This window comes from Marmota monax, unplaced genomic scaffold (genome assembly GCF_021218885.2).
Source record: "Marmota monax isolate L192 unplaced genomic scaffold, Marmota_monax_Labrador192_F-V1.1 WCK01_AAM20220418_F8-fsc00024, whole genome shotgun sequence".
NCBI classification, from domain to species: Eukaryota; Metazoa; Chordata; class Mammalia; order Rodentia; family Sciuridae; genus Marmota; species Marmota monax.
Window position 1 is genome coordinate 33,999,243 of NW_026695224.1, and position 26,177 is coordinate 34,025,419.

At 64.3% G+C, this 26,177-nt stretch overlaps 1 protein-coding gene across 1 annotated transcript; it reads right to left on the reverse strand.

Annotated features, from left to right (window-relative positions):
- Positions 1-10,692: 10,692 nt before the first annotated feature.
- On the reverse strand, positions 10,693-25,920 carry LOC124086410 (basic proline-rich protein-like). Its single transcript, XM_046434573.1, is given in 8 exon segments — positions 10,693-10,908; positions 20,057-20,102; positions 20,135-20,250; positions 20,252-20,835; positions 20,867-20,938; positions 20,970-21,030; positions 21,033-21,732; positions 25,733-25,920. Coding segments are annotated over 8 exon segments (1,983 nt in total).
- Positions 25,921-26,177: the final 257 nt, after the last annotated feature.

Sequence of the window (26,177 nt, forward strand, 5' to 3'; positions counted from 1 at the left end):
GATGGAGGTGGAGCCTGGGCCTCCATCCCTCCTGACCCTCTGGGAGCCTGCAGGCCCTCTCCCCTCCACAGCCCTTGCCCAGGGGTCCGGGTGGGCTGCCCTGCAGTGGGCAGGTGGCTGCTGTTGGGAGGGAAGCTGCTGCCCTTCCCAGGGAGGCCGCTTCTCCCAGCCCCGGTCACCCCCTTCTCCCAGCCCTGGTCACCCCCTTCTCCCAGCCCCGGTCACCCCCTTCTTCTCCCAGCCCCGGTCACCCCCTGCCTGCGCTGGGCAGGTGAGGGTGAAGTCCAGGAGGCCCGCCTGGCAGTGGCCGTGGGAACGTGACGCTGCCTGGTGAAGCACAAGCCAGCAGTGACGGGTGACCCTTGAAGGGCGGACAGGAAGCCAGTGGCCCCGGCTCCGGCCACCAGCGGGCCTGGGCAGACACGGCTTCCTCTCCTGCCCGCGTGTGGGGAAGGAGCCAGCTCAGTTCCTGGGCTGGAGAGGAGAGGAAGGGCCGGGCGTGGAGGGAGCCGCCTCGCTCTCCGGCCCCGGAGCGGTTCTCGTGGGAACCCCAGGAGGAAGAGGTGTCTTGGCCCCCGTTTCCAAGGCCAGGGCCAGCAGAGGACACGGGGCTGGGGCAGCAGACCACCCTCCGCCCCGCATGAGCTTCCCCAGGCACAGGTGCTGGGGGCCTGCGGCTTCCCGGGCTGAATCCTCCGGAATGGGGGGCTCGTCCAGTCTCCAGGGTGGGACCTGGAGGCTCAGGCCCGGGCACCCGGCCTTCTGCACCCTGCAGTGAGGGCTCCCCATCTGCACCTGGCCTGCCCTGCAAGCACTTCCCCGGCAGGCGCATCTCACCTGAGTGGGGGACGGGCAGAGAGCAGCTGGACCTGGGCATCAGTGGGCATCAGGATCCCCCAACAGCGGATGACCCTGTGAGACCTGAGCAGCTCTGAGGGGCCTAGCAGCAGAGGCCCCAGTGCTGTGGACCTGTGCAGCCAGGCCAGGCGGCCAGCGGGGCGGGTGGAGGTGCAGCCAGGAACCTGCTGGGGGGCAGGAGGCCAAGGCCACAGCCTGCAGGTGGGCGGCTGGCCTGTGGGAGGGAATGCCCACCCTCTGGGGTCCTGGACTCCAGAGACAGCAGGGGGCCCTTGGGGCGTTGGAGTTTATGCGGCCTGGGGACAGCAGCCTGGGGACAGCAGCCTCGGTGCTATTGCCTGCCCGGCCATCAACAGCCCTTGGTGAGTGCTGAGCTTCTGACCAGGCTGGTCCGATTCACTGGTCACCTGCAGCTCTGGGCTTGCTGGAATCCACAGTGACACCAGGCAGCCCCCGCCCACGGGCTCACACGGGGGTCCGGGCAGGCCCAGCTCCCCTGTGGCCTTGCAGCCAGGATGGGGTCCCTGCAGGTGAAGGTCCAGCTCCATCACAGTCTCCTCCTGCACCACCAGATGCTACCTGGCCCCCGAGTCCCTCGGCTGCCCAGGTGGGTCCTGATGGCCGAGACCCCCTGTTAACCCTGTGGCCCTGGGAGCCTGCTCGGCCTCCTGCCTTTGCCCCTCTCTGCCGCTCCGGAGTTTTCTACGGCACCTGCATGGAGTAGCTGACCCCTTCTCTCTGCTGGGCCCCAAGGCAGCACCCTTGAAGGCACATCGGAGTCCCCTAGGGACACGGTGTCCTGCCCAGTGCAGACCAATGAAAGTAGACTCCCTAGGCCTGGGGCCGGCTGTTCCTGTCCAGAGCCCTGGCCACCACCTCTCTGCCCAGGTCCACCCAAGCCTCTCCATGCAGTGCCCACCGGCCCCACTGCCCCTCCTCCTGGCTGCTGCCTGCCCAGGGCCAGCAACTTCCTGAAATTGCCTCCCCCTGTGAACCGGGGAGGGGGGTGTCGCCCTGTGTGGGAGACACCACCCTCGTTTCTGTCCCACTCCCTCCGCCACCCACACCCCTGAGTGCCCACCACAGCTGGGCTCTGTGGCCACCATGGGTGCGGGTCATCATTAACGGAAGGGGGCGCAGGGTGGCCAGCAGAGCCCCACACACCCACGCAGGAGTAGAGGGACAGGTGGGGAGGAGCCACAGACTGACCTCTGCCCCACCGCTCAGCGTCCGCGTCTCCCTGCCACTGTATCCGCCTGCTGTCCACGGGGGGACCCAGGGCCCTCCTGTCCAGCTTGGCCTCCGTGTGGTCCTGAGCGGCACTGGAGGGATTTGGGCGGCTCCACCAACGTCCTCTGGGGGCCCTTTGTCCAACCTGGCCTGCAGCTGCCTGGGCAGGTCCTGGCCAGAAGGTGGAGCCCTGGTGATACCCCAAGGCCACCGTTGGGCTCCTTCCTACCCGGTGGAAGGACCGGGGTGTGCAGCGGGACTCACGGCACCACCCTCCTCTGCACCACCCTCCTGTCTGTAGTCTGGGCTCATCCTGCACGGGAGGGTGGCCGCTGTGGGGGCCCTGGCCTGGTGTGTCCTTGGGTCGGCCCCGGGGGGTCGGGTGGGGTGGTGGGGTGGTGGGGACCCTTCTCGAGAGAGCAGGGGACAGCGAGGGGGATTGCACCTCAGCGGGACCAGACCACACTGGGGATTCCTGCTCTTTCCCAGGTGAGCCCCCACACGTGGCCTCCAGAGCAAAGCCCCGCTGAGTGGCTGCCCGAGTCCCTGGCCAGTGGGGGGCGTGGGCCGCAGCCGTCGCGGGACCGTCTCCGCTTCCCAGGGCACCTGGGTGTTTTACCCTAGGTCAGGGCTACCTGGGACTCAATTGCTCTTATTTCAAATTTTCTGTTTGAAAATTTTTGTAATGATGCCATCAGACCCTTCTCTGGAGATAATTTTCGCAGTTGGGACATCACAACATCAGATAATGCAACAAAATCACCCAAAGAAGACATCCCGCCAGCCCCTCTTGCTCTTGCATATGCAGTTGATATGAAAATTCCTTTTTAGAAAATAAAACATTTTAATGATTAGAAAAAAAAATTTGTAATGAGATTTTAAAACACTGAGTGGGGTGGACAAGCCCGTAGCCAGCGTCCGGTGTGTGCTCAGTGCCTGGCAAGTGGGCCTGTGGCCAGTGTGTGCTGACCATGGTCCTAATGCCTGTCCCAGCTGCCCCCATGCAGTCCCAGTCAGGGCCTAAGTCTCGAGGCCCAGGTCTGTTGCAGCCAGAGTGACCCAGGCCACCCCCGGGACCCAACCTCCAGGGTTGGTTGCAAACGTGCCCCTTGAGTGACCCGACTGGGGGCTCCCAGCACTTCCAGGTGTCCCAGGAGCTGCCCCAGCCCTGGGCAGTGGAGCCAGCAGTCCCTGCGGGGCCCGCGCCTCTTCCTCCTGGCACATTCAGATGTCAGTCTCCGAGGACGGCCTTCCTCTCCTGGGCCTGTTGGAAAGTGCTGATGGGTGAGAGCTAATTATGGCCCCTCTGCCTCCTGGGGAGGGGGCCGGGTCCGGGTGGCCTTGCAGGCCACTGCAGGTGGGGGCGGGGGAGACCCTGAGCTGCCTGGGCTTGGTGCTCAGGGCTGTCCTGTGGTCAGTACCAGCAGCCACTTAAGGTAGTGCAGCTTGGAAATTCGAGCCTGGACTCCAGGACGTGGGCCCTGGGTTGGAGTGCCAGCTGGGCAGCTCATGTGGGGGGCCTTGCCCAGCCTGCTTCCCACCTGTGGTGTGGAGACGGGGTCAGCATCAAGCCCCCTTGTGGGGTCATTGTAGGGACCAGGCAGTCGGCAGGACTGAAGGCGGGATGGCCCATTAGGCTCCCTGCTGTCATCATGTGGCCACTTGCGTGGTCTGTGGGGCCGAGCCCTGGGCACCTAGGGGACATGAAGATAGGGGAGGGAAACACGTCCACCCAAAAACTTGCACAGGTGTGTCCACAGCAGGGGACACTCACAGTGGCCATTGTGGACGTGGCCCACCAGGAGGGTCCACCAGGAGGCGGACAGATGAAGAGGCTCAGCCTGGCCAGGCAGCAGGACACGGCCGGCCATGTGCAGCAGGGCTGCCGACCCCAGCAGAAGCGAACCTAGGACTCGGGGTGCTGAGGGGGGCGTAGTGACCACCAGGCAGGGCGGGTGGATTCTGTCCCTGACCCTCCAGAACGGGCAGAGCCGTGAGGCAGGAGGCCGGCTGTGGCTCCGGGGCACTGGGAACTGGGGGTTGGGGAGGGATGGCCATGAGTCCAGGGATGGGGAGACGAAGCTGTGGACGGACTGGACACCAGGACGCGTGGCTCTGAGTGGCCAGTTCATGGTGGGTGAGTTTAAAACTCCACAAAGCTTTTGCCAAAAATGGTGCTAGAATATGTTGATTGTCATCATTGATTCATCGATGAATACTGATCGTAAATACCTAGTGATCATAAGTTTTCCAACAATAGTTCCAGAATCGATATAGCAACATGGTACCCAGTGCGGCTGATGGTGTCCTAGTTAGCGTGCCTCATGACACAAGTGCCGTCCCTAACCCTTTATTAGTGGGATAAGATGCATTTGGGGCTGAAGCATGTGGGGTTTTTCAATATCATCAATGGACAGATTTTGGCCAGTTTCTCTGATTCACCCATGAGCCTGGTGGCTTCGTGGTGAGTGCTGATTTTGATGTGGCCGTCTGAGAGCCCCGTCAGCGGCTGGGTGTCCCTCGGGTCCCATCAGGTGTGGCTCCGGCACCCTCGGTTCTGCACCTGCCTGTTCAACCAACGCAGATCGAAGATACCTGAGGTCGCTGGGCTGCATGGGACGCAGCAGGGGCTGTTGGTGCCCTCGTTCCCGGGGCCACAGGGAGTGGCAAAGGCCCGCTGTGTGTGTACTGTGTCCTAGGCCACCCAAGGCCACCCAGACACGTGCAGCAGCAGTTGGGCTCTGCGCTTTCTGATGGAAGCCCTTGGCTTCTGCAGATTTTGACACCCAAGGGGGGTCCTGGAACCATCCTGGTGGTGGTGGGGACGTGGGGACAGCTGTGACTTCCTGGAACATGGTCTGTGAGGAGGAGGACCCTGCCCAGCCGGGGCTGGGGCAGCCCTGATGTGTCCAGGAGGGGCTCCAGCCAGGGGTCTCGTGTGCCAGGAGCCTGCAGGAGGGACATGGTAGGGTCCAGCAGGTCCCCAGCGGAGCCTCCCCTGCCTTGAGGGAAAGGCCTCCTCTGGACCGGAGCCCCACCCTGCCCCCTGGCCCTCCTGGGACCTGCTGACCAAGCACCAGCCTGCCCTCCTCCTGGCCCTGGTGCACGGGTGGCCTCTGACCCTGGGGCCAGGGGTCATGTCTTCTCCATTTGTCATGGAGACCTGGGCTGAGGGAGGCAGGGCCCTTCCTGAGAGGAAACTGAGCCAGGCAGCTGGTGGCCTTGGACGCCGAGGCCTGTGCCCGGCACCACGGTCCAGCTGACTGGGGGAGGGGCGGGAGAGGGTTGGCGGGTGATGGGGCGGGTGAACCCAGGTACTGGGATGCTGGGCGAAGCCCGCCTCCGCCTCCAGGCACGGAAACGTCTGGAAGGTCCTTTGCTCCTCAGATACGGTTTCCACTGGGGCCACCGCACAGGTGACCCAGTGAGACGCAGAAGCCAGGGAGATCTCAGCTCCTGCGCCTGGGAGCCAGGGAGAGGCTGTGGCGGGCACCGAGGTTGGCAGTGCAGGGGCGGCTGTGGGTGACGGTGTCCGCGTGACGCACCTCGCCAACGACTCCTGGCCTGCCCGGGGCCGCCAGCTGAAGCAGGACTCCGGCAGCTGCCTGGCGGCGTGGAGTCGGCTTCCCGGGCTCAGGACAGCTGCTCAGCCTCCCGAGCCTCTGCCTCCTCTTCCGCAGATGGGGCGAGAGCACCACCGGCACGTGGCACAGACGTGGCTGTGGGCACAGGGTTGGAGGGGACCGGCCACTGGAGTACGTCACCACCCTGGGTGCATCAAGCCACAGCCCTGGGCGCCAGGCAGGCTGGCGGCCGGGGTGGTGGGCGGCTGCAGGCCCAGGGCAGCCTCCTGCCTCTTCAGCTCCTGCCCACGTCCCTCTGTGACCCCAGGCTGGTGGCTGCGTCACCTAAGTCTGCCTGTCCCACCTCGGGCCTCTCCCTGTGTGGCTCTGTGTCTTCGTGTGGCCTGTGCACAAGGGCAGCAGTGGCTGGGGTCAGGCGCAGCCCACCTAGCATGACCGCGGCTTCATTAACGGGGCCTGCGGTGGCCATTCCCGTCTCACCAGAGTCTGGGGGACCTGCCGTTGGGGGACGCTGTCCCACCTGCACGGAGACACTGGTGGACACTTGGTGCTCCCGAATATGAGCGGCGGCTGCTGCTAGGGCCCCAGGCCCTGCTGGCCCCCAGGAGCGGGGTTCCTGACCCGTGGGCAGATCTTGCCGGCCCAGCCCTGGCCAGTGCTTAGTCCCTCAGGGCCCAGGCGCCCCTGGGAGCGCAGTGGTTCTCCTGGATGTTTCCTTGGACTCACTCTGATTCACAGGTCCTTGGGGCAGTGGGGACAGCCACTGGCCACCTCTCGGCTGCTCCCCTCCTCCATCCTGGCCACCCAGCTCTTGCTGGGCCCCATCAGGAGCACTTGACCTTTGCCCCACCCCACAGGCCCCTCTCAGGGGTCCCAGCCCACGGCCCCTCCCCGGGCCGCGGGGCCCACCTGCTGCTCCTCTGGCCTCATGGTCGGTTGGTAGCTTGGCCACCCCGGCTGGTGGCCAGCTGCCCTCTGTGCTGGTTGGCTGATGGCCTATGGCCCCAGCTCGGAGGCTCTGGCCTGGGTGCCGTTTCCTCCTCCTGCCGTCCCCTCCCGCCCCCCAAAACAGCAGGTAGCAGGTGCCCCATGAGGGCGTGGGTGGACGGGAGGAGGTGCGTGGGCGGGTCACACTGTCCATGTCCATGGAGGACATGCAGCCCGACCGCTGTGGGAGGCGCAGGAGAGCTACCAGTCGGGCCCCAGGATGGAGCCACAGGCGGGTCCCGGCCACTGCGGGGTGGAAAGGCCTCTGACCAACCTGAAGGCCTTTGTGAACAAATCCACGGCCCCGCCACGCCACCTGTGTCCAGCAGAGGTCGCCAGCTCCCGACAGCCTGGGATCCTTGCTGTCTCCCTGGACCTGTGTGAAGTTTGTGAGAACCGTCCCCCCCCCCCCCCGCCCAGCTGATGGGCCCACAGGTGCTCGCACACCGCAGCCCACGAGGGGACGACCTCCCGCTGCCCAGGCAGTCGGGCGCGAGGTCCCTTCCACGTCTGAAAGCAGCTTGGCCTTTCTCAGAGCTGTGAAAGACCCGGGTGTGCGTCTTGGGTTTTGGACACTCAGGAACGGGCCTTGGAGTGGGAAGGCTTTCAGGTATCTCCTGGGTCTGTCATGGCCATCACCACCCAGCCTGCCCACTGGTGTCATGGCCCCGGAGCTCACTGGAGCAAGTCTGGGAGTCACCGTGGAGGTGGAGGAGGGAATTCAGCTGGGTTCTAATCAGCTGTGTGACCTTAGACAAGTCACTTAACCTCTCTGGTCTGTTTACTCTTCTGTTACATCGAGTGCTGGATTAACTCATCTTGAAGTTCCTTTTGGCACAAGAGTCGATTTGGGGGTGAGAGCTACCAGTCAGGTCCCAGGATGGAGCAGTCCTTCAGAGATGTGCGTGGAGCTGATGGTCCCACTGGAGTCAGGAGTGGGCCTGGACGGACCTGCAGGGCGGTTCCCCTCTGCTTGGTTCTCTGAGCCTGGGTTCAGCTGCAGCCCGGGGCCTGCTCCACTCCTGCGGGGTCAGGTTCTCAGTGCGACAGGAAGCCTGTCCCTCATTCCCAGCCCCCTGCCCACCCTGGCCACTGCTGCTCCCTGCGCCCAGGCTGGCCCTTGCTGGCCCTGAAGTGGGCGTTGCTCGGGTTTGCTCCCTCCTGCTCCCTGACCCACTCTGCTTCAGGCTGCGGCTCCCCCAAAGGACGGCGCTCAGGAGTGTTGGGGCTGCCTTGGCACCGACCTTCTTCTCCAGGTCCTCACAACTCGACTCAATGGATGCTCAGAGAGGCTGAGCAAATATCCCCAGGACACACAGCCAGGAGGCAGTGGGGCAGGATTCAGCACAGGGCGCAGGAGGTGATGGGGCCTCATTGCTGCTTGGCCATGGCTGTGACCTGACCGGGGAGACTGGGGAAGGGCCACAGGCGTGGGCAGGCAGGGCCCCAGGGTGATGGGCAGGGCAGCAGGAGCCCCGTGAAGTCACTTGACCTCCCATCCCTTCATTTCCTGCTCTGCCAAAGAGGAAATGTTTACACAGTGGCCCCACAGACACTCGGCAGGCCGGGACCGCGGCAATTAGCTGAACAATGAGGGTCCAGCCGCTCGAGTGGCCCAGGCAATGGCCGGGGGGTCAGGCAGCAGCTTAGCTCCTCCCTCACAAAGTTGCCTCTGACCTGGGCCATGTCCCCTCCATCTGGAAGGCGGGGCTGGGTCAGCCGGCTCCAGGACTGCTCTGAGGCCCAAGAGTGGGTGACCCATGTAGGGAGGGGACGGGCGGGGGCCATGGTGATCCGTCCCTGCTTCCTCATCGCGTGGCTCCGTCTCCAGGCCCATCCCCAGCCCTGCACAGCGCCTGTGAGGTCCCAAGTGCTCCCCTTCCATTCCTCAGGGGACACGCCCACAAGGGCGCCCCGAGCATGTGGCCCGGGCTAGCTGCCCTCCCAGAGCCGAGCTCCCCTTGGCAGAGAGGCCCGGCCTGTGTCCTAGGGCAGCTCCCAGGACGGGCGCCCCCCGTGGGGGAGCAGGTGCCAGGGTGGTGGGCCTCTGGGCCAGGGGCTCAGGAGGTGGACTGCGCCCACCGCCTGTGTCCCACCCCTGGGCCGCGTGCCGAAGGCTGGGATGCCTGCTGCTGGCAGGGGCCGGGACCTGGGTCGCTGAAGGGCCAGCCTGACGCTGACCAGGGCAGCCACACCGGAAGGTCGTGTGCAGGAGGCAGATGAGTGGCGTGGAGACCCCGGGGGCTGGGAGGGTCCGTGAGCTTTGCCCCCTGAGCCTGTGGCTGGCCTGCGCCAGCCTGGACGCTCAGCTAACAGGCCACCCCTGCCCTTGGTGGGTGGGACGCAGGCTACCGGACCACGGGGACTCTGCTCCCCGGAGGCCTCTGGGGACTGACAGCAGCTGGAGAGACACCAGAGCAGGGCCACGGAGCCCTGGAGCCCTGCTCGTGTCCTGGCGGGGGGCGGCTCCCTCGCGGGCTGCTCGTGGTGTCTGTGCCGTGGGTCAGCCACAGGGGCCCAGGCCCCCTTTCCCAGTACGGCCACCATCTGAGGTGCTGGTATGGCTTTTGAGGGAACAGAGTTCGAGTCAGTGTTCCATGAAGCCCTTGGGCACGGAGACGCCGACCCTGGCCGGCACAAGTTGTCTGGGCCCTGGGAAGGTCCCCTGCAGGTCCCACCAGCATGCACTCAGGCTGGGGGGTGACAGCACTGGGTTTCCCTTGAGGCGTCCATGGGGCCTATGTGAAGCTGTGCAGGGGCCCCGAGCCTGTGGGGACTGTGGGGTCTCAGCTTAAACGCATCCCCCCGGAGCAGCGGCCACCCAAGCTCCGAGGTGGCCCTGACCCAGCCTCTCCTTGCCGGAAAATCCTCCTCCTGCGTGAGCGCAGGGCTGCCCACGCCACAGTCTCTGCCCCTCAGGTGGGCGCCCTCCGCGGCTGCCCTGCCGTGACCAGGGAGACCTGCTGCAGCCTGCAGCACCCCCTGCCCCATGCCCTCTGCCCACACCGAGACCTCCACAGACGACTGTCCTTGCTTTGTGGACTTGGTGCTGCGTTGTCACCTGGACAGAGGCTGCAGGACTGGCCTGAGCACTGGTCCTCCTTCAGGGGCCGCTGGCGAGTCCTCTCTGGTGGATGGGCTCCACGAGACCGCGTGGGACGGGGCGAGGGCTTTGTCCCCTCCTGCTTCTTGTCCTGTGTCTGCACCCCATTCCAGAGGCGCAGGGGGTCCTCTGTCCATGTGCACCCATCTTGCTGGCCCAAGGCAGGATGTGAACTGGGGAGGATAGGACAGGGGCGAGGGTCCACGCGAGGATCGTGTCCCCAATGCACTTTCCCGGGTGCCGTGGGCCCTGGAATCCGCATTGGACGGCAAGGCCAGGCCTCGCTGTCGAGGCCCCATAGTGCGAGGACAGTGTGGCTCTGGCTTTAGCTGGGACGAAGCTGAGCATTGTCCCTGTGGGGCCAGACCACGCTCCCCGTCTCCTCCAGAGGTTGGGAGCTGGCAGTGACCGGGCCTGGCCTCAGGCCTCCCAGGACAGGGGCTGGAGGCCGTCCCTCGCGGCGCTGCCCGGGAAGCAGGGGCCCTGTTGAGCCCGTGGGTGCGACTGCAGCGGGTGCCTCATTTCCAGGCCGAGACGCGCCTGCTCTGCGGCTGAACCCCGGGCTGCGTCCCCGGGGGTCTGATGGCCATTTCTGCTTTCCATGCGGTCACTCCCACAGGCTTTGGCAAAGGCACTGGTGAGGGGCTTGTCCCTCTAAGTGACATTGCCGGCACCTGGTGGAGCAAGGGCCATTGTCCCGGGGTGTCTCAGCTCCTCGCCGTTGGCAGGGGTTGGTCACGTCTGGGCTCTGCTTGGAGGTCCGTGCCCATCCTCTGTATTGTGTCCCGGGCATTTGAAGGTCACCCTGGAGGAGGACCACACCTCCCGCCCGCGCCACAGAGGCAGGGGAGGCTCAGGGAAGGAGAGGGCTGCCCGGAAGAGAAGAGCAGCCACCGGCCGCGGGGTCCAGGTGCTCAGAGCCTTGCCCTCTCAGGTGGCCTCAGCAGGGCCTGGGTTGGGGGTCCTACGCTGGACACAGGAGCTGCGCACAGTGGTCTCCTTGGCCCTATCTCCTTCAGGCAGCCGGGCTGGCAGGTGAGCCCGGAGGGAACCCTGGTGTTCGGGCGGCAGCTGGGGACGAAGAGCTGCCCGGAACGCAGGCCGCCGGGGGCTCTTGGGGCTTTGGGGTCCCAGCAGCGTGAGGTCCTGAGGCCCCCCAGAGCTCAGGGAGCTGTGTCATTAGGGGTGACCTGGGACCCCACAACCAGCCTGGGACAGGGCTTGGGGCTGCCAGCTCCTGCTCCCTGGAACCTCAATGTGTGGCCGAGGGTCCTTGAGGAGGGACGGACTACGGGCTTTAGCGCAGGAAAGTCATTTGGGATTATCTGGGCCCATCGCAATGTCACGGGTCTGGACGAGGGCGCCACCCAGCGTCCAAAGGCAGGGGGCCTCTTTGGGCTGCCGGGAGGGCAGGCCGCCGCACCTTGAGTCCAGGGCTGTGACCTCAGGGCTGCAGGACCGTGGGTTTGTGTTGTTTGACGTCATGGAGTTGGACACTTCTCGCTGCCGGCGCAGGAGAGACCAAACCAAGGGTGGCCAGGAGGGCCCAGGCTCAGCCCCGCAAAGGACGCTGGACACGCTGGACGGTCCGGCTCTGCAAGGCTTAAAACCTCTGCAGGGGGCAGGAGATGGGCACCCGCAGGGCGCAGGTGCCCGCGTTGCCGTCTGGCTCTGCCGTGCTCTCCCCCACTGCTCCGCGCCTGACCTCCCTCTTTAAGCGGATTTGCTGAGAAGGCACTTAAATACCCTCAGGGAGGGGTCTCTGAGAAACGAAGGGCCTGAAGCTCTGGTTCTGCGTTTTCCTGACAAACCTTCCAGCCCTGACGATGACCGTTTTACCCCCCAGGAACCGATGCTCACAGAGGGTTGGTGGCTCTCTCTCCTAAGGTCACACAGCTCGGGGCTTGACAGTAGATTTCTGTGTCCAAAGCCAGCAGTCTACCCCAGGTCACCTTTGCCCTAAGCCACGGCCCAGTGACCCTCAGATGCTGGCTGGCTGGCCATCGGGTCAAGAGCTGTGCCCTGCCCTCCTGCGGTGAGCAGGGCAGGGAGGAGACCCGTGTCCCCGAGACCAGCCACAGGCACACCCTCGCCCACTCTTCCTGGGGCTTTGTGAATGTTAATTTGAGGTCAATAGAATGAATCGGTGGGCTCTACAGGGGGGGTCAGTGCAGCCCGACCACCAGGAAGTGAGATCGTCCACCCACAGGGACTGGGTCACCTACTACGACAGGTGCTGGCCTCCAGCTGCTGATGGACACAGTGATGTGTGGCCTGACAGTCTGCAGGTGTTGGGCTGGGTGGTGGGTGGGAAGAAGCCCCGTCCAGGCCCTGAGGTCATCAGCCCACCTGTTGGCAGGGCTGGGCTGCCGTGGACATGCGGGGGTAGCTCTGTGGCTTTTCTGAAACCCACGCTGACGGCCATCACTCTTTTCTGTTGTGATGATGTAACTTAGAATTTAGGGAAGTATCACTCAGGGATAGGAAGGGGACAGGTAGCCGCCCCACAGGCCGCTGGTGATGGTCTCAGGCAGCCACACCTGCCTCCCCTGGGCAAAGCCGTGCCCGCCTCCCCTGGGCCCAAGGCTCCTAGGCCAGCCCAGGACACCCCACGCCTCACAGGGCACCTGCCTGAGACCTGCCTGACCACAGGGCTGCCCAGCCCACCCAGGAGGGGCAGAAGGCATCATGCAGTGACCTGGAGGCCCCCCGCCACGGGAACAGGAAGCTGGTGGGCTCTTTGGTGGGTGGACGCCTTAGAAGCCAGCTCTCCCGTGGCTTCTGAGGGACTGAGCCTGGCGGCCCTGGGCAGCCCCCCGCTCTGCGGGGTACCAGCCCCCTCTGCTGCTCCCCACCCCTGCTGAGCCTTCGCCTCCTGAGAGGCCGCCCACCCTCCTGTCCACCTCTGTGTCAGCCTGAGGGTCACGAGTGTCGTCTGCAGCCCAGGCAGGCTGTCCAGGGTGCCCAGACACACGGGCTGTGGTCCCAGCTGTGCCACCGACAGCCAGGGCGCCTCCAGCTGTGGCCTCTGTGCTTCAGTCCCTGGTGGGAGAGGAGGCTCCTGCACCGCCGCTTGCCTGGGGACCAGGCTGGCCTATCTTGGCCCCACAGCCCGGGGCGGTGGCAGCCTCGTCCCTGCCTCTGAACTGGGGGACTCGCGTCCAACCTCTCCGAGGGCCAGAATCCTGGTTCAAAGGTGAATAATTTCTTAAAATTCCTTTGTGTTTCTCTTGTGGGGACGCGTTCATGTGGTGATGTCATCACTGTGTGCCCCAGGGGTGACCGCAGCCTCTCTTTCAATTGGCCAGCAGGTGCCCCACAGTGGGCTGGTGGGCGGAGCCTAGACCGACGCAGGACGGGGGTGCTGTGCGGGTCGCAGGCCCAGCCTGGGCTTTGTCACGCAGCCTCAGGAGGTCAAGTACGAGCTCTGAGCAAACGGGGGCCTGCGGTCACAGTGCAGTGGGGGGCAGCCCTGCACCAGGTCTGGGGGCCAGCAGGTCTTCTGCAGCCCTGGGCCTCCCACGGGGCTCAGGAGGCATCGAGGCTGTGCCAGCCGACTGGCCCCTGGGTCCTCTGACGTTGACTAACTGGCCACTCTCTTTCTGGGGGAACATCTCAAGACGTCTGGCTCCTATTAAGATGTGACCCTCTTCCCTTTCTGCGGAAACCCGTCCTTCTGTGGAGAGGACCAGCCTGGCGGGAACAGATAGGCAGGGTCCACTTCTGGCCAGAGCCTCAAGGACAATACAAGGAACCCCTGTGTGTCTGTGTTGAGGTTCGACGCCTCAAGTCCTGGGTTTTAGTACCAAGCAGCGAGCCTGGTGTGGCTCCCAGGACCGGTGGGCCAGGAGCGGGCACAAGTGGACAGAGTGCCAGGTGGGCCCCTGAGCCTAGGTGCTTTCTGCAGTGGAGGGAAGGGCTGAACCTGTCCCTCTTGGCTCCCGACAGGGCCGTGCCCAGCCCTATCCTTCCGCCCGTGTCCGCCCTCTGTCCCCATTGTATTTGGCGGTGCTGGCACGGGGGACCTCGCTTGGCCACCATGTTCTGTAAAGGCCTTCTCACATTTTTCTTCCAAGACGGGCTCAGACATAAACAGTGCTGGACGGTGGGCATCCGGCCTCCGGGGTCCCATTGGCTCTATCCGGCATTTGTCATTTCCCCAGAGATGGCTGGGGGTGAAGGGTGGGGTGGACGTGCATTCATGTGTCCTGGGACTGATCAGGACAAATGGGCATCTCTGGGGCCGGGACCTGGAGCTGATGTTTTTCCTCCAGGCCACGTGACACCCCTGTCCTCTGCACGGCTCCAGCCCCTGAAGCTGGCTCACAGGAAGTCCCCGGCCTGACGGAGAGTCTGGCCCAGGCTTCTCGGCCCTCGCTGCTCTGTCCTGGGCTTTGAGGACTTGGGGAGGAATCACGGCCATCGGCAGCTTCTCTCAGGACCTAGCAGTGGGGCCTGAGGTCAGTGTCTGCTGGCCCCTTTGGCCCTGAGCAGGACCCCGACAAAGTCTCTCCAGGCGTCAGACATGACTCTGGGGTGTTCCTGGGGGCTGGCTTGCCGGGTGCCCCGCTTTAGAATGTGGCCGGCTCGTGGGGTGTGGGGGCCCACCTGTGGCCTGGCTCCTCAGAGGCTGAGGTGGAGGGGGCCCAGGAGCCCCTGGTCTCAAAAAAGCAAAACAAGGCAAACAGCCAGTTGACTTGAGGCCCAGCGCGCTCTCGTGTGACAGGCACGTGCCCGGGCTGCGCCTGAGCCGTGGGCAGACCCGAGTCCTCACCCAGGAGCCCAGCTTGGGGACCGGCAGGCGGGAGGGGAGAGGCTTCCTCTGCCCTCTGTCACCCGGGGCTGGCGGGGTGTCAGCATGGCCCCAGTGGGTGACGGTGGAGGAGAAACGGCCTGGCGCGGGGACACACCTGCCAGGGGTGGGTCCGTGTCTCACCCTGCAGTGGCCACCCCTCACTGGGCCTCACAGGGCCCTGAGCTCCTCTGGGCCTCGCTTCTTGGGGTCATCTGGTCAGGACCCGAGGGACAGTGCTGGTGCCCTTGGCAGGGTCCTTTGTTCAGAACATGGCTCAGCGCTCACCCCTGTGGGGCGGGAGATGGTTCCCGCGTCCTTTGCTCAACTCTGCCCTGACCTTGGAGGAGCCGCGTCTTGAGGCCAGGCCTGGCCATCTGTTTTATTAGCTGACCCTCGGGCGGCACGGTTCCAGACTCCTGCCCAGCCCGGTCCCTTGGCTTCCTCCATGTGTTCAGAGGGTGCCTGGGCACGGCCAGCCTTGCTCACGGCAGCGACTCCTGAGGACAAATGGCCAGGAGTGGGGTGCTGGGCCGCAGGTCAGCCAGTCTTAGAGACAGGGGACTCGCAGGGCCGACTCCTGTGACAGATGGGAGGAGTGGGCGGGTGGGGGATTGACAGCGTGCCCAGCAGCCAAGGGGCCCAGCGTCCCTCTGGCCACTCATTCAAATAAATCCCCGAGGGATCTTGGCGCCTGGAGAGGGGCCCTGGGGAAGTGGGCCTGGGGACAGGGCTGAAGGCTCCCTCAAGGCCCCTGTGGGGTCTCCCAGCCCCTCCGAGGTGTGCTCCCGCCCCCCGGGTCTCTGGGTTATCAGCAGCCGGGGATCTGCTGAGGCTGAGGACACATCAATGTCCGTGGAGGATTCGGGCTGACCGTTCCCCCAGATGGTCTCTGTTGAGCTTTATCTCTTAGGTGGGGGGCGGGGCTGGGGGCCTCTGGCAGCAGACCTCCCGGCTGCCCTGTGGGTGACCCCACCTGCCTCACAGAGGTGGACCTTATTACGTCAGTGGGGGTTGGTAGTAGCAATCACGGACAGTGGGGCCACTTGTCTGTAGCCCCTTTACACGCGTTCCTGTCGCCCCTGGACAGCTCAGGGGCCTGGGAGCCCAACTCTGGGCCAGGCAGGGACACCCCAGCCCACAGGTCCAGTGGCCATGCTGCCTTCTGCCCAGGCCTGTCCTTCCTGCTCTCTGCACTGGCTGGTTCGGTCTTCTCGGCCACCGGAAGGGAGCCCATGATGAGGCCCACTCTGTCCACAGGTGTCAGGGTGACCCCTGATCGCAGGCGAGGAAACCAGGGCCCGGGTGGGGACGTCGAAGGCAGCATGCGGCGGGAGCCCTGTTCCTGCAGCCAGGAAGGGACACTTGTCCCCAGGGCCTTGTGCCAGCTGGGCTTGGAGGTGGGACTCAGGCCTCCTGCAGGGAGAATCCATGGCCCCAGGGAGGGCAGGATGTGCCCTGGGGAAACAGTACCTGCTGCCCCTGGGCTGGAGCCACCCCAAGTCCCCACCGCAGCCCTCCCTGACCCCGCTTGAGAGGAGAAAACCAGGCCAGGACGGAGCATGAAGAGCGCCAAGGTGCTCAGGAGGGAAGTGGTGGCCCTGGGGGGCTCTGCCGCCTCTCGGGGAGGACGCGGCCCGTGCAGCCCCCGTCCCTGCTCAGGTCCCCTTGCAGCCCCTTCACACACGTTCCCCTGCAGGTGGCCCAGAGCTTTGGGCTGGTTTCTAGGTTCTGGGGACCACGGGCCATGGCCTACCTCCAGGGGACTCTCCTTTAGGTCCCTGAGGACCATTCCTGCAACTTGTATTTGGAAGAAGAAAGAACAAGGCGGACATCAGGGTCATTTCTCCCCAGTGAGTTTCCACGGTGTCCCTCGTCCTCCGGAGAGTGCCCTGGACAGGGTCTGCAGGTGAGCCCTGCTCTGCCTGCGTGTCCTGTCACCCTCCCAGGCCTCTTGGGTTGTGAGGGGCCGAGGCCACATGGGAGTTCTTTGTCCCCTGGGAGGCGGGGCTGGGGCCGTCATCCTGCCCTGCTAACTTGACCCCCAGGCAGCGTCCGGCCGGCCCATCCCTGCAGCCTGCGCGTCCAGATGAATCGTGTTGGGCAGGTTATCAGGGACAGACGGCAGTTCTCCCACCAGGGCAGCCAGGCCTTGGGGTAAAAGGGCAAAGGTCAGTGAACGCCAGGGCCCCATGTGGGATGGATTAAGTTGCTGTGGTGCTTGGGAGGCAGGCCCAGGCTCAGACCTTCTGGAGGAAAACGAGGTGGACTCCTTGTTTGGGACAGGCGGGGTCTTGTAGGGGAGCAGAGTCTGTGAAAGGGGGCCTTGGTGTCTGCACGCCTGACTTTGGGTGCAGAGTGGGGCGCGGGTTGAACCCCTCAGCCGGGGTCCACGGGTGAGATGGGTCAGGTGGGGTGGAAGGGATGGGCTTGGGGGCCACGAGCCAGCCTGAGTGTCTGAAACTCAGGGGCTCTAGAGAAGTCCTAAGGTTCCTCCAAGAACATTCTGGAACAACAGAACCAGGGGATCTGGAAGGCAGCTATCTGATCTCAGCAAAGGCTGCCTTTATTTTGGGTTACAAAAGAGGTGTAGGCTATTCTAATCATTCATTAAAGAAACATTTATGAAGCACCTGCTGTGTGCTGGGCCTCAAGCCACTAGACACAGCGGTGGAAAAGGCAAGGCCCGGCCACCCAGAACCCTCTGCTCTGTGGGGCCCCAGCGCTGACGGACAAGAGCAAAGCGGGAGAGCGACTGCGCCACTGGCTCGGGCCGACGGGGCTGTGGAAACAGAGGGCAGCAGGGTGGGGTGGCCGCCGTGGCCTGCGAGAGACTTAGAAAAGGTGGACAATAGGGTCATGCCACAGTGGTTTCCAGGGTTGGGGCTTCTTTTGACCATGAATTCTGGACCCACCTGAATCCCCCCAGGGGAGCCCCCTCCTCCCACCTCTGCTGGGGGACCTCGGCCTCCTGTGGTTCCTGGGAGGCGGCCCCCTGCTCATCCTCCTGTTCCCACAGGGGGCACGTGAGCACATGGGGTGGCCGTGCCTCACCATCCCCAGCCTCGCTGGACGTGTCCCCGCATGGGCACAGACTCCCTCCTGGAGGCCCCAGGGGTCTCTGGAGTTGGGTCCGGTGGCCTCCTAACACCAGGTGTGACCGCCAGTGCTGATGATGCCCGTGTCCCCAGTCAGGAGTACAGCCCCAGCAGCTGCGCGAGGCCCACTGTCACAGAGCAAGGCCGGGAACTGGGCTGCGAGTGTCTGCTGTGGGGACGTGGCAGATGCGCCACCACCGCAGACAGGGACCCTGGGTCAGGAGGCCACAAGTCAGGGTCGCGGTGGCAGGGTGTGCTGCCCCTGCGGGCTCTGCTGGCGGACCCTCCTGCCTGGCCGGATCTGGGCTCCAGGGTCCTGGTGGTGGCCATCCCTCCAGCCCCCGCCTCCCCTCACGTGCTCTCTCCTCCTCCCCGTGAGGGTGCCAGGGCTGGCCCTGCCCACTCGAGCCCAGGACAACCTCATCTGAAGACCCTTTACTTAGCCACACCTGCAAAGACCCTCCTCCAAATGGGGTCACCCTGAGGGGCCTAGGCAGCCGGTCACCAGTGGTGACGCGCTTGGTCAAAGGCTTTCTGCAGGCCTGATGTGATCACGCGACCCTCCTTTCTTCACCTATTAATGTGGCAAATGACTTTGTTGAATGCAATTCCTTGAGTTTTTAAAAAAATATTATTTAATTGTAGGTGAACACAGAGTGTCTTTACTTATTTACACGTGGTGCTGAGGATTGAACCTAGGGCCTCATGCATGCAAGGCAAGCACCTCACCACTGAGCCACAGCCTCAGCCCCTCACTAAATTTTTGATGAATAGAAAATGACAGTTTTAAGTGCTCCCTATATCCATTGTGAGGTCTTCCTGGCTGAGTGGCTTTAGGTCAGTCACTGAACCTCTCTGGGCCTCAGGTTCACTTGGGCTGCACCATGGATTTTGAAGGCCCCTGCAGCGTGGGTGGTGGTTGGTGGAGTGGACCAGAGACTCGCCTTTCTGTGGCTTTGCCATGGGCCAGCCCAGCCTGAGTGCTCACACTTATTAAGTGTCTGTTGTTTGCTGGACCCAGTCAGGGTTATGAGGTGTGCATTGTGACCTGCACTGGGCAGAGCACAGAGACAGCTGGTGACAGCCTGTGGTCACCAAGTGAGCTGAGGCTGCTTCCTATCAGCCTCGGGTGGCGGGGCTGGCATGGGCCACCCTGCCCAGCACAGCGGCCACATGTGGCACAGGTGTCTGAAGTGTCACAGGTCTGAGCTGGGAGATGCTGTCGGGCACAGGGAGGTCTTGACTTCCAAGACGGGTACAAAGGCGCATGCAGCCTCTCACCTGTGACTCTCTATTGCATTTCAGGCTGCAATGATACTTTGTATCTATTGGGTTAAATAAAATATTTTGAGGGGGAAACTGATTTTCCTTTTGTTTTGCTGTTTTCATGGGACTGGAAGAGCCTTGTTGGCGACGGGTGGCTCTGGTTGGTTTCCAGGCACAGTGCTGCTTGGACCCGAGGCCAGGCTCGGCCTGTCTGCTTGTGGATAGTTTTGTTGGTGCCCGGCCATGCTGCTGTCCATGGCTGTCTGTGGCCCTGCTCTCACTACAACAGCACAGCTGAGAACCTGCGCTGGGGACTGACCACGAACCTGGATGGTCTCCTCCTGGGCCTAGGGGACACTGCTGGCCCCGCGGCATAGCCACATCGGGGAGCCGGCTCCTGGTCTTGGCCACCTCTAGGGAGAGGTCTCCGGTGATTGACTTTCCTCCCGTGTGTCTCTGTCTTTTCCAACATTTCAGAGATGAAAACATTACTTTTGACAATAGGGATGAAAAATCATAAATGCTTTTAATCACAAATAACTGTGAGCAGCAGAACAGAAAAGGGCGCCACAGGTGTCCCCGTCCCTGCTCCAGGAGGCCTGGGAGGACCCCGCGGCCTCTTGTGAGGGCACAGACCCCCTGTGTGTGCTCTCCGAGGGCTGCTCACCAGCCACGGGGCGCAGAACTCGGGTCTGAGGAAGACAGTCAGAGGCAGCCCTGAGGAGGCCGGGCCGGGTGGGGGTCCGGGAAGTGGGGCGCATCTGGTTTGTGTTAGGTTTATAAGGCTGACAGCAAATAAGGGTATTAGGGCTAATTTACTTATTTAGAGAAAGACGTCTCAGCCCCAGAGTCCCTGATTGGGGGGAGTGGCTCTCCCGGGCCTGCAGGGGAGCCTGGAGGAGGGGCCTGCCCTGTCGAAGCCGGTGCCATGCTTGGCATCTTAAAAAGTGGCCCTGCAAGCACAGGTGGCCTGGGGCTGGACCAGGGCCCCATCCCCTCCTTCCGCTGGGGCTTGTCCCTGCAGGCTTCCGACTGTCCTGTTGCCCTCTTGGACTTCATTCCCATCATAGTCCCAAGTACAGGTGACTCATGGGGTGGGGGAGGAGGAGGGGGGAGGAGGGGGAGGAGGAGGAAGAGGAGGGGGAGGAGGAGTAGGAGGGGAAGGAGGAGGAGGAGGAGGAGGGAGAGGAAGAGTAGGAGGGGGGGAGGTGGAGGAGGAGGAGGAGGGAGAGGAGGGGGAGGAGGAGGAGGGGGAGGAGGGGGAGGAAGGGGAGGAAGGGGAGGAGGGGGAGGAGGAGGGGGAGGAGGGGGAGGAAGAGGAGGAGGGGGGGGGAGGAGGGGGAGGAGGAGGAGGGAGAGGAGGAGGGGGAGGAGGGGGAGGAGGGGGAGGGGGAGGAGGAGGAGGGAGAGGAGGGGGAGGAGGAGGAGGGGGAGGAGGGGGAGGAGGAGGAGGGAGAGGGGGAGGAGGGGGAGGAGGGGGAGGAGGAGGAGGGGGAGGAGGAGGAGGGGGAGGAGGGGGAGGAGGGGGAAGGGGAGGAGGGGGAGGAGGAGGAGGGGGAGGAGGGGGAAGGGGGGGGGGGGGAGGAGGAGGAGGGGGAGGAGGGGGAGGAGGGGGAGGGGGAGGAGGAGGAGGGGGAGGAGGAGGAGGGGGAGGAGGGGGAGGGGGAGGAGGGGGAGGAGGGGGAGGGGGAGGAGGGGGAGGGGGAGGAGGGGGAGGAGGGGGAGGAGGGGGAGGAGGGGGAAGAGGAGGAGGGGGAGGAGGGGGAGGAGGGGGAGGGGGAGGAGGAGGAGGGAGAGGAGGAGGAGGGAGAGGAGGAGGAGGGGGAGGAGGGGGAGGAGGGGGAGGGGGAGGAGGAGGAGGGGGAGGAGGGGGAGGAGGGGGAGGAGGGGGAGGAGGGGGAGGGGGAGGAGGGGGGGAGGAGGGGGAGGGGGAGGAGGAGGAGGGGGAGGGGAGGAGGGGGAGGAGGGGGAGGAGGGAGAGGGGGAGGAGGGGGGGGAGGGGGAGGGGGAGGAGGGGGGGAGGAGGGGGAGGGGGAGGAGGAGGAGGGGGAGGGGAGGAGGGGGAGGAGGGGGAGGAGGGAGAGGGGGAGGAGGGGGAGGAGGGGGAGGAGGGAGAGGGGAGGAGGGGGAGGAGGGGGAGGAGGGGGAGGAAGGGGAGGAGGAGGGAGAGGAGGAAGGAGAGGAGGGGGAGCAGGGGTAGGGGGAGGAGGGGGAGGAGGAGGGAGAGGAGGAGGAGGGGGAGGAGGAGGAGGAGGGGGAGGAGGAGGAGGGAGAGGAGGAGGAGGGGGAGGAGGGGGAGGAGGGGGAGGAGGGGGAGGGGGAGGAGGAGGAGGGAGAGGAGGGGGAGGAGGAGGAGGGGGAGGAGGAGGAGGGAGAGGAGGGGGAGGAGGGGGAGGAGGGGGAGGAGGGGGAGGAGGGGGAGGGGGAGGAGGAGGAGGAGGGGGAGGGGGAGGAGGGGGAGGAGGGGGAGGAGGGGGAGGGGGAGGAGGAGGGAGAGGAGGGGGAGGGGGAGGAGGGGGAGGAGGGGGAGGGGGAGGAGGGGGAGGAGGGGGAGGAGGGGGAGGGGGAGGAGGAGGGAGAGGAGGGGGAGGGGGAGGAGGGGGAGGGGGAGGAGGGGGAGGAGGGGGAGGGGGAGGAGGAGGAGGGAGAGGAGGAAGGAGAGGAGGAAGGAGAGGAGGAAGGAGAGGAGGAAGGAGAGGAGGGGGAGGAGGGGTAGGGGGAGGAGGGGGAGGAGGAGGAGGGGGAGGAGGAGGAGGAGGGGGAGGAGGAGGGAGAGGAGCAGGAGGCAGAGCATCTCTCCTGCAGCCCAGCTCCCTGGATCCCCGGGGTCAGCATAACCCTGAGAGCCCAGCCTGGTCCTCATGGGATCCCTGGCTGTGGCTTTCCTGGGCTCCTGCTGCTGGCAGGACATCCCATCCCTGTGCCCAAGGTCCCCATCCCTGCACCCAGGGTCCTCATCCTACATGAAAGGTCCTCACCCCGGCGCCCGAGGTCCCCGCCTGGCCATTTCCCTAGGGGCTGGCCACGGCAGCATGGTGACTTCCCGGCTGCAGACACTGTGCAGGCTGCACCCTCGACCGAGGGCTCGCGCTCGGGGACGCTGGCTCTGCAGAGGGGGCCTTCTTGGAGTTGGTTTTACGGGAAGAACTCGGGCTTCGGAATGAAAGGGGCTCAACTCCCGCTTTGCCATGCCCACCTCTGGAGCTGCGATGCCCACCTGCGAGGTCCTGAGAGCTAAACCCACGGCTGAGCCGCGGGAGGAGGACACAGGAGAGTGGTGGCTGAGGTCCTCGCAGGGCTGGACCCAGGAAGAGAAGGCAGCCTTGCCGAGGGAGAGAGGCCTGAGGGGCCCTTGCTCTATCAGGGGGAATGGATGAAATTGTGGACACAGGCAGCGGGCAGGGGGCAGCGGGGCCTGTGGGTGGGTGGGCCTGGCAACGTGCACTGTTCCTCCAAGCGATTTCTGCCCCATTGGGAATGTCCACTGCCTCTGCCTTGTGCCCCTCAGCCCACAGCACGGGGGGCCCTGCTGCCTCCCTCTCTCCCCCCCTCCTCTCTCTCTCTCCCGCTCTGTGCCTCCTTCACCATATCTCTGGGGTCCAACATGGCTGAAGTATCCACATTGGTTCTGGTCCAAACAGCAGAATCCAGATTAACTGAGCAGAATAGTCCTTTGGATTTGGTGGCTGTGACTTTGGCAGCCCTTAGATCCCGTTTCCTATCAGATCCGATTGGGCTCCCACGAGGTTATTAATCCCTTCGCCAAGCTCCACCTTATAAGCTAGCATTATAGCTGTGAATAATTGTAACTAATCTATACCAATAATATTTTAAGAAGCATGAGGAGAAGGAGATAGGAATCTAATACTGTGGAGGGCCTGGGCGGCGGTCTCAGCTCTGGAGGAAACCAACTTGAATACTTGGGGGAGATTGAACAAACACCCACGACTGTCCATCAAAGCCAGCTCCATCCGATCAGGTTACTTTGCTGACTCCCTGGTGATTTGAACTCACAGCTGATGCAGACTCACGGGCCTCCCGTCAACCTCGTTGCTGGTGACCAGTTCTCAGTCCACACTGGTTCTCAGAGAGGGTTCCAGGAGGCAGCTGCCACCTCCCCTGGGGACGCAGCAGCAACACAGATTCTCAGCTCCCAGCCACCAGCAAATTTCTGGGGTGGTGGGCCTGGCAACGTGCACTGTTCCTCCAAGTGATTTCTGCCCCGATAGGAATGTCCACTGCCTCTGGCCCTGTGCTCCTTGTCCCAGCTGGGCACTTGCTCTTCGGGTCTGGGGTCTCCTGAGGCTTAAGGGAGACGCGTGGGTCTCCTCCCACTTGCCAGCTCATTGGACAGATTGGGCTGTGGGAGGAGACTGGCAATCGATTAGTGATGCCTGCATGGGCTCAGGTGTGGAGGGCTTTGAATCTCCCCTGAGTCAGAGACCTCCACCTAGGTCACCCCGTCCAGTTGGCACCGAGGCCTTGGCACCGGAGGCCCGATCACTGGAAAAGTTATCACTTAGTCAGGGGCTTGTCTGTTCATCTCCCAGGTGGGCCTGGGCTCTGGCGATCTACTTTCCTTAGGTTCGCTGTCCCTGTAGATAAAATCCAATGGGTGGAAACTCCCAGGACAAGAACACAGTGTCGTCCCCCCAGGAAAGTCACCTTTCCCTCCTGCCCGCTGGGAAGTCCTGGCTGTGTCTGTTTTTAACTTCTTTCTTTTAAGAGAAATTTTACTTTTGTCCCATCAGAAGAGGGGACGGTTTCAGGACAGAACACAGGTTAACTGCTGCACACCAGCAGAGGGCCCACCCCGTCCCCTGCCACCGCGGCCAGGCCCTCGGCTTCTCTCTCCTCTGCTCCCTTGGAAAGGCCATGCGGCTGGGGGCTCCATGGAGGCCTCAGGGGACTGAAGCCCACACAGAGTCCTGCAGACCCGGCCCGTGGGGCCCAGGATGAGTCCCCTGCTCTGGGCCACTGTGTGTGCAGGCAGTGGGCGAGCTCTGTGCAGGACTCCCCAGGGCAGCCAAGTGTCCTCCGGGGCACCGTGCCCGGCAGCTACTCCGCTGCCTCCCGCCCCCTTAGCAGTGGGGAGCAGAGCCTGATGCGGAGGCCCCTCCACGGCCCAGGAGCAGCGGCTCTGCTCCCCCACCCCCTACCCGGTCCTCTGGGGGCTCTCAGGCGGTGGGGAGCTGCCCACCATCCAGGTCTCAGTGTGCAGAAGAGGGGTAGGGAGGGCGGGGGTGGGGATGCCCTGACAGCCGGGGGAGGATGGGGGGGACCTTCCTGGAGGAAAGCTCTGGGATTTTGACCTGCACGTGTCCCTACGTGTGTTCCTATGTGACCCCCCCATGTCGCAGTCAAGATGTGTTCAGTTTTAAGTGGGGGTGGAGGTCAGGCGAGGCTGTCTCCTGTGGAGTCTGGGGCGGCTCCTGCAGACCCCCTGAAGAGCAGAGCCGGTCCTGGGTCTGCCCTTCAGCTCCCTGGTGGGGGGGGCGCTGTATTTCATTGACAAGGATCTGGGGGTCAGCGCTCATTGACAGCATGCCACCAGCACAGGCAGGACGGGGTTCCTCAGCCACGCAGTGGGGAGGAAGACATCTGTGCTCAGAGGCCTGCGTGGGCGCCCTGGCCTCCGAGGATGGCGTGAGAGCTTGTTATGGGTGCTGGAAGTTCCCTAACAGACAGAGGCTTTGCCGATGAGCCGGGCCATTTCACAATCCTCCTCCTGGTCAGCCCTGTCACGGCAGCACACGTGAGCAGATCCTCTGAGAGCCAGGTCGGGCTCTGGCTCCCATGTGCAAGGACAGCCATTCCAGGGCGGCTTCAGTGACCAGCGGATGCACCTCTGTGCACTGGGGCTCAGCCTCCGCGTCAGTCGCTCCTCCAGGCTGGGACGGCCCCCAGCCTGAGCACGGCTTGGGGTGGGCTTGGGAATGCAGCGCTGCGCCTGGCACACAGCCGGAGCTCAATAAGAGCTGCCCCTCTGGTGGGACCGTGGAGGGTGGGGGCAGTGGACACTTGGCTGGCCCCCAGGCTGGCCGAGAGTGGCCCGGAGCTGAGCTACAGGACTATTAAGGCAGGGTCTCCAAGGCCAGACGGCCTGGGTCGGAACCCCGGCTCTGCTCTTTCCTGCGCCCACGGCAGCCTCTCTGGGACGTGTGCCTAGTGCTTCCCTTAGGGCTGCGGAGGATCCCGTGGTGACACAGAAGAGCACTTGGCTCAACACCTGCCGCAGCCAAGAGCCCGGGAGCTGCCGCCCGACTCCTCCTTTTCATCCAGTATTTGTGCAGCGCGAGGGGCTGCGTGGCTGGGTCTCTCTAGGCCTGGGGCCGAGGCGGGGGCCAGGAAGGCCCGTCCACCCTGCGCACACTGACGGATGTGCCTCCTTTCCCTCTCCAGGGCTTGTTACATCGTGCTCGCATTTTAACGCCCCGATTTATTTTAAACATTCCCTCCTGTGGACCCCGCAGCCCAGCCGAGCAGGGGCCACCGTCTTGCTCACAGCCGGAGCTCAGAGAGACAGCGAGTGACCAGGCCCCGGCCTGTGGCTCAGTGAAGGCCTCGTTGGGCCTCCTTCTTCCTCGCCTCCACGGCCAGCCCGTGACAGAGACTGGGGTTCTGCCTCCAGCTCTCCCGCCGCGTGCCCGGCGCTCTCTCCAGGCCCCAGTCCTCCTGGACTTCCCGCGCCCTGGCCTGCCTGCTGCTGCCAGCCTGTGGTCTCCCCGGCCTTGGCAGGGTGCTCCGAGGGCCCCAAGGGCCCCGAGGACACCTGTCCCCCGCCCCAGGTGCTCCAGGCATTCCTGACCCCCACCAGGAAGGGCAATGGGTTGTAGGACTTTCAAGCCCTGTGGTGGGCTTCTGCTGCCCGCTCCAGGGCAGGCCAGCTCTGGTGGCCCTGGACTGGGCCCCGCAGCGCCAGGAGCCGTGGGGGGCCTGGGGTGGGGTGACGCCTCCCCGGCTCAGCCTCTGCTCGCGGCTCTGCTGCCCTTCCTCCGTCATGGTGTCCGTCCCTCTGCCCTGGTTTCTGCTGCACCCGTCAGTGGCCTAGGCCGCCCCCTGTGCTCGTCAGGAGTGCGATGGCAGGATGCCGGAACCTCCCACGCCGAACGGCCGAACCCAAGGAGGCTGGGGACAGGCAGGGAAGCAGCCCGAGAGCAAGTGGGACTGAGCTGCAGGAGGCCACCCCACCGTGACCGTCACCCTGGCTCTCCACACTCAGGGTCTTGGCTGGGGCCACCCTCTCTGTGGCCGGATAA